Source organism: Chiloscyllium plagiosum, chromosome 13, assembly GCF_004010195.1.
Source record: "Chiloscyllium plagiosum isolate BGI_BamShark_2017 chromosome 13, ASM401019v2, whole genome shotgun sequence".
In the NCBI taxonomy this organism is placed as follows: Eukaryota; Metazoa; Chordata; class Chondrichthyes; order Orectolobiformes; family Hemiscylliidae; genus Chiloscyllium; species Chiloscyllium plagiosum.
This window is the reverse complement of record NC_057722.1, coordinates 72,004,282-72,017,676: the sequence shown is the minus strand read 5'-3', so window position 1 is coordinate 72,017,676 and position 13,395 is coordinate 72,004,282. Positions and strand designations below refer to the sequence as shown.

The following is a 13,395-nucleotide window of genomic DNA, read 5'->3' as shown; positions in this document are numbered from 1 at the left end:
AAAATTTCAAGGAGAAATTGTCCAATCAGTGAACAACTCAGCCAGGCGTGGGATGGTCATGATGGAAAGGGGCTGTTCGGGCTTCTGATTGAGGAAGAAACCGAGAACCATTAGAGCATCCTAGTGAGGGATGGAGATATAAAGGGATTGGACGTCCATAGCAAAGAAGAAGTGGTTAGGACCAGGAAAGTGGAAATTGTTGAAATGATGCAAGGCATCACAATAATTGTGAATGTAGTTGCAAAGAGATGTAGCTTGTTTGCAGTAAAACATCACAATGCATGTTGAAATTCATGAGCTGTCCCTTATAGCAATAATGCTTCTGTAGTCCAAACAATGCAGAGAAAGCTTTACTGTCCATGGTACTAGCAATTTGTCTGGTCATTATGTGTAACATATCCTAACACAGTCTTTCACAGTGCTACTAACATTCACTGGCTCATTTCCTGCTTTGCTCACCGTATCACTAATATTGAATTATATGGAGTACGTGTGTCCAATTCTGGACACCGCAATTTAAGAAGAACGTGAAGACCGCTCAGAGAAAAGATTGACGAGAATGGCTTTGGGGATCAGGGAGATCAGCTATAAGGATAAACTGCAGGACTTGTGCTGTTCTCCTTGGAGAAGGAGTGGAAAAGAGATCTGATAAAGGTGCTTAAGATCATGAGAGATGTGGATTGAGGAGTTGTGAAGCCAGTTTTTACTGGGGATAGGTTGAGGTCCAGATGATATCAATTTATGGCACTCAGCAAAAGAACTAAAGTCGAATTTTTAAGCATCCAGTGGCTATGATCTGGAGTGGATGGCTCTGCAGGAGGCAAGTTCAGCTCATGCATTCATATGGAATTGGACAAGCACCTCAAGAAAAGTAGTTTTCAGGGTGATTGAGATCAGCGAAATTGCTCTTTCAGGGAGCTGACAATCAGCTCAAAAGGGCTGAATGGTCTTTCTCAACTCTGTAACCATTCCCTGAAGCTATGTTTAGATATCTGGGTGTCCATTTGGATCATTTTGGCTTTATGTCAAATTGTCAACAACACATTGGCAGCCCATTTTGCATCTCTCATGTTTTTTGCCAATTATATTAATAATCACTTAACAAAAAAAGGCTAATGAAACTAGAGAGCGTAGGTTTTGGGTGAGAGGAGAAACATTTAAAAGGGACCTAAGGGGCAGCTGTCTCACTCAGAGGGTGGTGTGTGTGTGGAATAAGCTGCCAGAAGAAGTAGTGGAGGCTGGTACAGTAACATCATTTAAAAGGCATCTGGATGGGTATATGAATAGGAAGGGTTTAGAGGGATTTGGGCCAAATGCTGGAAAATGGGGCCAAATTAATGTAGGATATCTGGTTGGTATGAATGAGCTGGACTGGAAGATCTGTGCTGCACATCTCTGAGTCTATGAGTCAAGATCTGACATTCTGCAGAAAAGGTTTCGGACAATGATTCCTGGGATGAGGAGTTTCACTTCCAATATGGTTTGGAGAATTCCGCTTGGAGGAGACATGGTTAGGAGGAGATTTGGTAGAGGTGTTCAAATTTAAAGCTGTTTTACACTCTCCCACTAAGTCAAGATCATTCCCAATTACTTTTGGTCCTAACACCACATAAAACAATGTGTTACCTCAATTCTGTTGATATTGTTACAGCTGAACAAGTGAGAATGAACCACTTATTGATACGACAAGTAGTAGGGTAAAAAGCCAGCACAACATCGAAGGGCCAAAGGGCCAACACTGTGCTGTACTGTTCTATGTTCTGCATTACCACTCTCACAAAAAGAAATGTGTGTTTTGTTCTCTATAATCCTAAATTCTATTGGACAAATCATGTTGGAGTATTTTATTTGTTGCAATGAATATGACACATCTTTGATAAGAGCAAAGGAACATTTACTCCATTATATTTAATATATTTCCAATTTTTATCATCATAATTCTTGTGTTATTCCCCTTCCAAGACCAGCAAGCCATTAATCCATGTTATTTTTTGGAGGTATTCCAGTGACGGGAACAACCTTCGCATAGCAGGGTTTGATATCAATCTGATTTCATCATTGCCTTCGGAATCTGCACACTGTTTGGTGCCATATGAAACTAGCTAATATGGAAATCAGGTTCCAAATGTGATTTAATATTGTGACAATGTTTCCCAAACTACTATTAAACACTCATGTCAGTCTGGTGACACTTCAAGTCATTGTGTAATATTGTTGTGCATTATCTTTAGCCCACTGATTCATGCATTTGTTTTAAATTGTGGTGGGTTAACATTCTCTGTATGCTTTCCAGCATTGCTGCATTGGATTTGAAGTCCATGTCTGCGTGGAACCCACATAGAGCTGAGAATCAGGTGTACGTATCTAAACTTAATCCAATAACTCCAGATTCTGTTAGTCCGGTTCATTGATGTGTAATCCAATTACCTTGCCCTTATAAGGGGCTTTTAATCTTCAGCAACCAAGTGGGGATTGCATGTGGGCAAAAAGCAAAACTACTTAAAATTTCGAACACTATCGTTACCATTGATCCTGCCCAAATCTGCTTGCATTGGAGATGAGGAGGGAGAGCAACCAATCTTCTCTCAGGCAGTGGTTGGACTATTGACATTTTTAAGGAGACTGTGTGCATTTTTTGACCAATGTTAATGTAGATGTCTGAACTGCAAGAATTCTGGCAGGTGAAAGAAACAATGTGGAGTGTAAATGCTACTGGAGTGCTACGCTGTCAGATGTGCAACCACTCAGACGAGATGTAACATTGAGGCGCCTCCTGCTCTCCAACATGGACATTGAAGAACCCATTGTTCCAAGTTCAAGAGAAAGAGAAAGAGAAAGTGTACTGACCTCCCTCAGCCAGCATGTTAAAAACAGTCTGCGTGTTCACATTGCTGTTTGTGGAAGCTTGCTGTGCTGGCCGTTACATCTCCTACATCAAAAGAGTGACTGCATCCAAAAGCATTTCAATGGCTGGAGGGGTATTTAGAGATTTCCAGTGGTAACGAAAAGTCATATACGATTTTCCATTTGTTTACCTTATTGGAGTATTAACAGTCTTTCAGGGGAAGCATTCAAGTTTTTTTTTCGCCTTCATGTGAGGTTGCAGTGGTGACTTCACTCAGGCTGAGGCTTCCTGTCACTCTGTGGGTTGTGAATTGTTTAGATTTTCTCTCCTCGGAGAGCTGTGTGTTCTCAGTCATTGAGTATATTCAGGGTCTATATCGATAGTTTGTTTGACACTAAGGTAATATGGGAATAGGGTGGGAAACTGGAATTAATCTAAAACATTAGCCCATGGTCCCATTAAATGGTGACATTAAATTGTGCACGCCATTAAATGGTGAAAGCAGACTCAACATATTCTTTATGTTCATATATTCAACCCTGAAGGGCTAAGATCTAACTTTATCTTTGTGTCCTCAACTAGCAGCTTACCAGTTTTAAATACAGTTCCTAATTTGCCCCTTATTAATTTCACTTTATGCTCACAGTGTCCAGTTGACCTGTTGATATTATTTCTAACACTTTAATAATTTATATCAATTGAGCACACCCCCCTCCATCCCAACACTATTAGCAACCCTTCACCCAAGGTGCCAAATTTAAACCCGAATCTATCCTTTTAGTTTATTGGATAACAATGATTTACTAGATTGGAGTTAGGGAGAAAAAGAACAGACGTTGCTGGAAAAGCTCTGCAGGTCTGGCAGCATCTGTGGAGAGAAATTAGATTTTGCATTTCAGGTCCAGTGACCCTTCCTCAGAGCTCAGACTGGAGTTGCACTGTTTTTATAAAAAAAGTTGTTCTCGGAATACAGGTATAATTGGCATTTGTTGCCTGTTCCTAATTGCTACTGAGAAGATCGTGATGATTTCCTTCTTGAATAACTACAAGCGTAATCACTTTGTCCAGCTGTGAGGTTTGTTAGGCTAATACAGAGGCAGTTATGAGTCAACCACATTGTGAGTCTGGAGTCACAAGAAGGCCATATCAGAGGACTATGGCAGATTTTTTTCCCTAAAGGAGCTCAGTGATCCAGATCAGTTTTATGGAAACCTATTGTTTGCATCACAAGTTATTTACTTGTCAGAATTAGTTAAATAACGCATGTTTTCAAAATGGAGTTTAATATGTCTCAGAATCTCAGCTCTAGGCCTGTCACTACATTACATAAGTGAGATTACTGAGTAATAAAGAGAGACTGGGTCAGTTAGGACAATATTCACTGGAGAGAATCTTAAAGAAACCTAAACAATTCTCACAGGGCTCCGGAGTACTTCTAACAGCACTACAGAATAAATGCAGGAAGGATGTTTCCAAGGACCGTCGAGTTCAGGGCCAGGGGTTGCAGTTTAAGCATAGGGGATGTGTCATTTAGGACTGAAATGGGAAGAAACGTCTTCACTGAGACAGTGGGGAGCCTGTGGAATTCTGTCCCACAGAAAGTTGTTGAAGCCAAAACCTTGAATGCTTTCAAGGAGTTAGACTTAGTTCTCAGAGCTATAGGGATCAAATGGTGTGGGGAGAAAGCAAAAACAAGGTACAGAGTTGGATGATCAGCCATAATCTTATTGAATGGTGGAAGAAGCTGAAAGAGCTGATTGGACTATATCCCTGATTTACTACATTTCTGTGAGACAGTTTACGTTGAAAATGAAGTGATCCAGCAGAAAATACAACAAGATGGGGTAATCACATACATGACTATCACTTATAAAGCCAAGATATTGCAGAAATTATTGCTTGACTGTGATCATTGACCATACAACTTCACTCAAAAGCCACATCACTCCAATCAGACGGAGACATGAATTCCAAGCATCTGTCTTGGCTTGAAAGCAAGTGTGCTGAGATGATGTAAGGGATCGTTGGCCCGATGGACTTGAACCAGCCTTCAGGAAGTGGGGAGTGGGATTGTTGCAGTGATGTCCGGAAAGGATGAACCTGTTGAGGAAAATTTACAATCCCAACATCAAATTTCAAAATTATTTCCACTCCCAGTAGAGTGAAACAGTATGGTGTGCAGCGTTATCTTTGCGCTCTGTAGAATTCATTAGAAAAATAGAAACTTTCTTCATTCTCCTCATGACTTCTACAGGTCACATAGGGCTGCAATGGAATTTCCAATGGAATATTGTTTCTTCACACTGTGTTTGCCAAACTTGAGTTACAGTGTGTGACATTTATTATTTTCATATGTTCACTGTCTGATGTCGGGTCCTCCAGCAGAAGTACTGTCATTTCTTTTAAGACAGATAGGACAAGAAGGCAGAACCTGAGTCTGTTCCAGTTGGAACAAGGCTCAAAGCCCCTCTTGTTGATGTTAACACCAGCAACCCAAACTCACCAATTCCTAAAATGAATACTGCAATTGTGTGAAAATCCTTATATGAGTTTCTATCAAGAAGTGAAGCATAAATAATCATATAGTGCATTTGGGCCAAATAACCTGTTTCTGGGTTTTACATTTCCTCTAGCTGATTGCTTCAGGAATAGTGTGAGGATAATTCGAAAGTGTTTCTGTGGTTTTCCTGGCGGTCTCCTGTTGTGACCATAATCCAAGCAGGGTAGTTGCTTTAGGTGTCCAACGTAATGTTACAATTGACATGTCCCAGTCTGTGGAGCTGAATTTGAGCACTCGCACCCTAATGCTATGCTTGTTGGGATGGCAGAGGGTGCTCATGGTGGACTGCTTGACTTGCCAACTGGACAGGGAGCTGGCACTTCTGCAGTGCTTGTTGCATGCCTTTAACTTCTATGAAATATTCAGGAGCATGGGAACTACCACAGCCCAGTAAACAATGAGCATTGTCTTGGGTTTGAGATCATGGTCCTCAAATATCCTCCCCCTCAAGGCTGAAGGCTGGACTGGCACATTGGCGGCAAAGATGAATATCTGTATCTACCTTCACAGTAAGAAGATAAAATCACATGCCAACTCCTGTAACGTACCAAAGCGGAGATGGTCTATTCAGTAAGGCACCAATACACCCGAACAACTTCAATGGGAAAATGGAGAGGTGAATTCAAGATTTTGAAGGGAATGCAAAAACCTCAAAAAAAAACCCCATCTACCAAGCAGCTGTCCCACATTGGCAAAGTCTGCAGGTATGTACTTTACATCTGTCGGCCATCGCAGAACCATTGATGGCCAAAACAGAAACAATTCATCCTTGATTCTGAGGAAACGTCGAGGAAATATATACATATTTTCTATTGCCTGGATGGTTCCTCAAAAAATTACATTGTTTCTCATTAATAAGTGCCATGAGTTTAAGGAAACGTGTTTTGATAGCTCAGAATGTTGCTTTGTCTTAAATTGTTTTTGTACACGTGTGTAAAATTCTCTTTCCACTATTCAAACCAAGGCCCCAACCCCCGAATAGAGCAGATTAGCAGAGGAATTTTATCAGATTGGACCAGCATGCATAAAATTCTACATTTCGGAGTTCATTGAGCTATCTTTACACGCTGCAATTGACAGACTCTAACCTGGACAGTCATAGAGTTTTTACAACCTAGAATGAGACCCTTTGACCCATCGTGTCTGGTCATCAAACATCCATCTATTCTCATCCCAATTTCCACCATTTGGCCCATAGCTTTGTATGCAAACATATTTCAAATGCTCATCTTAACAGTTATTAAACGTCTTGAGGGTTTCCACCTCAACCACCTTTTTAGGCAGTGAGTTCCAGAGATTCATGTCCTCTGGGTGAAGGCTTTTTTCCTCAAATCCGCTCTGAACCTTCTGCTCCTCACTTTAAAACTATGCCCCCTGGTTGCTGAACCATCTACTAAGGGAAACAGTTCTTCCCATCTATCTTGAATGCCACTTAGATCCCCACTTTGCCCCCCCCCCCCGCTCAGCTGTTCTTTCCCATCTTTGCTCTCTAGCTCCTGTAAGTAGAAGCAGAGGCATTCTTGACAGAATGAACACAATGCATCCCATTGTGAGCCATTTTATGGCTCCTTTGCCATTGAATGGAGTATCCCTCACCAGGTTTTATGGCCTTGTTGATTCCTGGGCCTCAGTTCTTCACCTGCTCAATGCTGGACTATTATCATAAAATTCCTTTCGTGTGGAAACAGGCCCTTCGGCCCAACAAGTTTATTTGAAAATACAAGCTTTTGGAGCACTGTCCTTTTGTCAGGTAGCTAATGGGGCAGGATAATGGGGCACAGAATTTATAATAAAAGATCAAAGTGTCACACGTGGTAGCAATGGAAAGCAAAAATGACAACCTAAATTCCAATGTAAAAGTCAAATTTATGAGGCCAGACTTTTCAGTCAAAAAGTGTTGATTTTGTTTCTCATAAACAATATTTCTGAGGGTTTATGTTTGGGCCCATACAACATCCTGAACATAGATTGGTTATCAAGATGGCTTCAGTGATTTGGCAGCTGCCTCTGGCCTGTTGCTGTGACACAGATGGGTGGAGGGCTTTTGCCCGAAATGTTGATTTTCCTGCTCCTCGGATGCTGACTGACCTGCTGTACTTTTCCAGCACCACTCTAATCTTGACACAGATGGATGTCCCTTGGCGAGGTCAGGTCTAACGCAGTTGGACTGGTTCCATTGATTTTTTTTTTTAAATCACAGCGCCAGAGACCTAGGTTCAATTCCTGCTTCAGGCAACTGTCTGTGTGGAATTTGCACGTGGATTTCCTCCAGGTGCTCTGGTTTCCTCCGACAGTCCAAAAATGTGCAGGTTAGGTGAATTGGCCATGCTAAATTACCTGTAGTGTTAAGTGAAAGGGTAATTGCAGAGGAGTGGGTCTGGGTGGGTTGCTCTTCAGAGGGTCGGTGTGGACTTCTTGGGCTGAAGGGCCTGTTTCCGCACTGTAAGTAATCTAAACAACCCAAAACATTAATTCTGATTTCTCTCCACAGATGTGCCATATCTGCTGAGCTTTTCCAGCAATTTCTATTTTCCTTTCTGATTTACAGCAGCCGCAGGTCTTTCGGTTTTTACCTGATGTAACTTTTATTATTACGGCAGCAGTGGGTTTCAATCTGTGGTGCAACCATGTGAAGAGACAATTGACGTGATTATACTAAAATGCTAAACAGGGGCAGCACGTTGGCTCGGAAATTAGCACTGCTGCCTCACAGTGTCGGGGATGCATGTTCAATTCCAGCCTCAGGCAGCTATCTGTGTGGAGTTTGCACGTTTTCCCTGTGTCTGCATGGGTTTCCTCTGGGTGCTCTGGTTTCCTCCCACAGTCCAAAAGTGTGCACGTTAGGTGGATTGGCCATGTTAAATTGCCTGTAGTGTCTAGGGATGTGCAGGCAAGGTAGATTAGCCATGGGAAATGTAGGATTACAGAGATAGGGTGAGTCTTGTGGGATGTGCTTCAGAGGGTCAGTGTGGACTTGATGGGCCAAATGGCTTGCTTTCGCACTGCAAGGATTTTGTGATTATTAAGTTGAGAGTGTGGGCAGATTTTCACTTGAAATGTGGAATTGGTTCCAAAGATTGCACACTGATTTTGGAAAGCGTCTCATTTGCATCACCCCTGGTCCTGCAGAGTTTTTGACAGGTTGGAGGTAATGGGGATGTAAGGAGGGCATCGAGGCGAAGGCAACAAACACAGAAGTGCTCCACTGGCAGTGGGCCTGAGGTCAGATGCAGCTTGTTACTGTGTGGCTGTACATTCTCTCACTGCTGTTTTACTCTCTAGAGTTGAAGACTTTCAGAACATCAGGGAAACATGGCTCTGGTTGTAGAAGGAATTCTAAGGGATCTTTCACCAAACAGGACACTTCTCCTCAATCCACATTTGCTTATACTCTCCCCCAACTTTGCATAAATGCATTGTAGCAGTTAACATCACAGGGTCAAGGTAAGAATACCCATTGAGTTACAGGCAGATACAATTAAGTCAACAAGTTGACCTCAGCAAACCATCATAAAGAAACCAGATTAGGCTATTCAGTTCCTGTTCTAACATCAACTAGATGATTTTGGATCTATGTCTTAACTCTACCTGCAGATCTGGTTTTCACATCCCTCAAAATCCTTGCCTAACAAAAGCCTAGCAATCTCAGTTTTGAAATTTTCATTTGACCCACATCCTAGTAGCTTGGTAAGGGAATTGTCTCCACTAGCCTTTAGGCAATGTTTGGAGCCTTCAGTAATATGTACATGCTCAGTGGTCTTGGTTATACACTCGGTCACATGTTAAAAAGCTTATTGTAGTGTGTATAAAGTTACATGTTATAAGGCTCAGGGAACCCAAAGGTGCTTGTGTGGCAGTGCCATTGGCAAGAAAGTTTGAGTAATGGGGATGTAAGTGCAGGTGATCATAGAGTACAGGAGTTGGGAGGTCATGTTACGGCTGTAGAGGACATTGGTTAGGCCACTGTTGGAATATTGCATGCAGTTCTGGTCTCCTTCCTATCGGAAAGATGTTGTGAAACTTGAAAGGGTCTGGAAAAGATTTACAAGGATGTTGCCAGGGTTGGAGGATTTGAGCTATAGGGAGAGGCTGAACAGGCTGGGGATGTTTTCCCTGGAGTGACGGAGGCTGAGGGGTGACCTTATAGAGGTTTACAAAATTATGAGGGGCATGAATAGGATAAACAGACACAGTCTTTTCCCTGGGGTTGGGGAGGGAAAAGTTATAAAAGAGACCTAAGGGGCAACTTTTTCACACAGAGGGTGGTACTTGTATGGAATGCGTTGCCAGAGGAAGTGGTGGAGGCTGGTACAATTACAACATTTAAAAGGCATCTGGATGGATATATGAATAGGAATGGGATATGGGCCAGGTTCTGGCAGGTGGGACTAGATTGGGTTGGGATATCTGGTCGGCATGGACGAGTTGGACTGAAGGATCTGTTTCCATGCTGTACATCTCTATGACTCGATGACATACCAATATTAGATATCAATCGATCCATTAGAGTCGAGCTGCCTGGTTTAAAATTTAAACATAACCTGGCTGTTAGCTGTCAATCAGCATTAATGAGTGCATTCTACATGGCAACACTGTACCAATCAGAACCCTCTTGGCAACCAATCAGTACTCTTCTATCATGCAGAATAAATGTTGATTTTCCCTTTATGTTTGTATTCTTGCAAATGATTCTGATGAATCAAGACACAAGCTTCAACAAATGTGTCCTTTCTCAGCAATACTCTGTACTGACTAACAACTTTGTTTTAGATGACTGAAACCCCACTGAAAATAAAATTTTGAATGTCTTCAGGAGAAGGAGATATTAGTAAATTATAGAATTTCTAACCATGTTTTCTAACCTGGTGCACAGTCTGTGATGTTATCCACATGCACACTGTGTATTTTTTAATCAAAATTTTTGTTGTTTTATTGGAGAATGTATCCATATAAAGCTAGCGATTTGGTGCTTGGTGAAAATAATGGAAAAAATTTTATATGAATGGACAAGTTATTTGTATGGTAATATTGCACAACAAACCCTGCAGATTCCAATATAATCCTGCAGAAGTGAATAGAAACTTGAGATAAAGCGAGAAAGAGTTTTCAGAGACTTCATGAACTGTGGCTCTAATTAGCAAATATTGGAATTTGATTCTAAAACCATCAGATTTAGAGGATTAGAGCTACCCCATAAGCAGTGGCTGATTCTTATAAACTGCTTACTGTTACTGATTTTACGCTGTTACTTATTTTGACTTTTCTCTCTTTCCCCTCCCCAATTTTGCTGCTGTATCATTTTAACATCGCTCGTTTAAATGGCTTCCCATTCTGCATATCGGCCTATTTGACCACAGACTGCATCACAACAGAAGTCAGCTGTCAACAAGATCGGGGTGTGAACAGAGACGGTGGGGAGGAAATGAAGTCCAAGGGCAGTGATGGTGACATTTTCCTTTAGTGAAGTGTATAATGGTCTGTTGCAGAACAGAAGGATCCACATGGTTTGGATATATAGCAGGCTGGATTTGTGATGTACAGGATGCCTAACAAACATGTAATTAACTGCCAGAGTGTAAATGTATAAGGAAGAACATGTTCAATGTGTACACCACAGAGTATTTAGCAGGAATGGTGTATCACAGATAGGGTATTTACCAATTTGATCTTGCCCACTTTGCGCAGTTGTTGAATTTCACCTGCTATGAAACAAAATTTACTTTTTAAAATTCCCTCACGGGATTTGGGCTGAAACAGTTTTTATTGCCTTGAGAAGGTGGTGGTGAGCTGCCTTCTTAAACCGCTGCAGGTAGAGATACAATGCCATCAGGAGGAAGTTCTAGGATTTTGACCTGATGACACTGAAGGTAATGGTGATGTATTTCCTAGTCCGGAAATTGCTGGACCATTAATTTTTTTTTAAAAAAACAGAGATTTGGCTGAACTTTCCCATCAGAAATGCTGCAGCTAGTGCATTACTGAGGAATGTTGTGCTACGTTACAGACATTTGTCCAGATTTTCTGATGGCCAAGTAGTCAATTCTTCAATGTGGCTGGGATTTGGGTGTCAGGACGCTGTGGAATCCTGATGTGGCAGACTCCGAGGATATTGCCATTCTTCTAAATTCCAGGCCCAAACCTACTCAACCCCAACCCACATAAAATACAGGTTTACAACCACAGCTTAAGGTGAAGAGTGGTGGTGTGGGAAATGGGTTTAAATAAGGCTTTGTTGGTTCCCTATCCTTTGACAACAAAATGTGCTTTCTGTCAGGTGGCAGCTGTCTGGAGGAATCTGCGCTGTTTGTATGGAGTGCCCTCAGTTGGCACTGCAGGACGGTTAATTGACTACCTCTCACTGCTTGTCCACACTCTCCACCATCTTTCACCCTGCTCCCCTACCTCCGCCTTACCACCTCAAGCACACTAACAGTACCTCTGAAGCAGCATTAATCAAAATAAAGCAGAGTGGAAAGGATACCAGTGGAACGGTGCACTGTACAGTAAAGTGTCCTTTACAATTTGAGAATCCAATGTTGGAGGTCAATGACCTTTTGCTTTTAAAATGGGACTCTGGTGTTTGTGGAAGAGCAATCTGAATTGTGACCAGTACGATGGCAGGTTGACCATTAAAATCATCTGCCAAGTGATCCCTGCTCGTGAAATCAATGGGCAAATGCTGTGTCTCTGGTCTACTACTTTACAGAAAGCATTACCACATTGCCACAAACAGATCAGCACCCCTCCCCAATAAAAAGATGGATGTTATGCCTTAAGTGTTTGCCTGTGAATGCTGCTGAACTACAGGAATCTCTCTGCCTGAGACAGGCAAACAACGGGAATCAAGAGGGTTAACAGGCCTAATGTAAAGCAGGATTTTAAGATGAAGGAATAGGAATATTGTATGTTTTGTTAGATGACACCACCGTTGCAATACAATGTGGAAACAGTGTCGTATTGATATTAAAGAGACTGGAGTCTTTGAGCCAAACAAATTTTGGCACAGAAGGAAATTATTCATCTCATTATTCCATACCAGGAGCTTCCATCAACTTTAATTCCATACTCTTTAACATTTCTTTTCTTCAAGTCGTTATCCGGATCCCTCTCAAATGTCATGATCAACTGAGATTGAATAGTCAATTGTGATAAAGCATTCCATATTCTCATAACCTTTACATCAAAAACAACTCTTCCACCCTCCCTGCGTATAATCCAAAGTTTTCTTGTCAATTGACCATTAACTGTCAGCATGACAAAAGCCTGCCTTTTCACAGTCTCTTTAACAGTCTCCCTTTCTCTCAATGTACTCAGCTTGTATTTTGTATGATGCATTGTGTTGTCGCATGCAGTTTCAATACTTATGCAGCATGCCAGGATAAAACAGCATGTTAAACTTAGCATGTTATCAAAGAGCACAGCTCATTGACTTCGACAGTATAACACTGAGACCAGTAACAGAACTGCAACAATAAAATCTGAAAGCAATGACCATCTTTCATGGTATGTTTTATATCATTTCTGGACACTTCTCAATTTTTTACTGAATAGTTTATCACTGACTGATGTTTTCGCTGGTGGGAGACACTACAAGATAATCACTAATAAATGCATAAGATATTCAGAAAAACATACATTGGAGCCAACCCTGTGAGTGTTTGGAATGTGGAAATCACTGTCCATGTTCACATTAATTTCTCAAATAAAAGTAAACTATTGCAGCTACTAGAAATTTGAAACAAGCTCACAAATTGCTGGAGAAATACAGCAAGTCTGGCAGCAGCTATGCTGAGTGAAACAGAAGAAAAGTCGAACTGAACTCAAAGTGTTAACTGTGCGTTCTCTCTCCACTTTTGCTGCCAGGCCTGCTGATTTTCTCCAGCATTCTCTGTGTTTGTCTCACATTAATTTCTTTTTGGGTGTGTGTCTTCCATTGCTTGGGCCTTTAAGATGAAGCTGCTCAGGGTGAAGGGAGTGAAGCTTATGAGGC

At 41.5% G+C, this 13,395-nt stretch overlaps 1 protein-coding gene across 3 annotated transcripts in view; it reads left to right on the top strand.

The window, feature by feature from the left end:
- The window catches only part of p2ry1 (purinergic receptor P2Y1), a 36,853-nt gene extending 23,951 nt beyond the window's left edge, over positions 1 to 12,902 (top strand). The window contains exons 3-5 of one of the 3 annotated variants that reach the window (XR_006313474.1): positions 2,294 to 2,356; positions 5,916 to 6,109; positions 10,763 to 10,848. Coding sequence is in view for 1 of the 3 variants with exons in the window: in XM_043702703.1 (XP_043558638.1) it covers positions 10,763 to 10,866 (104 nt within the window). In the remaining 2 variants the exon portion in view is untranslated. Of the gene's footprint in view, positions 1 to 2,293; positions 2,357 to 5,915; positions 6,110 to 10,762 lie in introns of all 3 variants that reach the window. The other 2 variants (XM_043702703.1, XM_043702705.1) reach the window with 2 other exon arrangements.
- Positions 12,903 to 13,395: the final 493 nt, after the last annotated feature.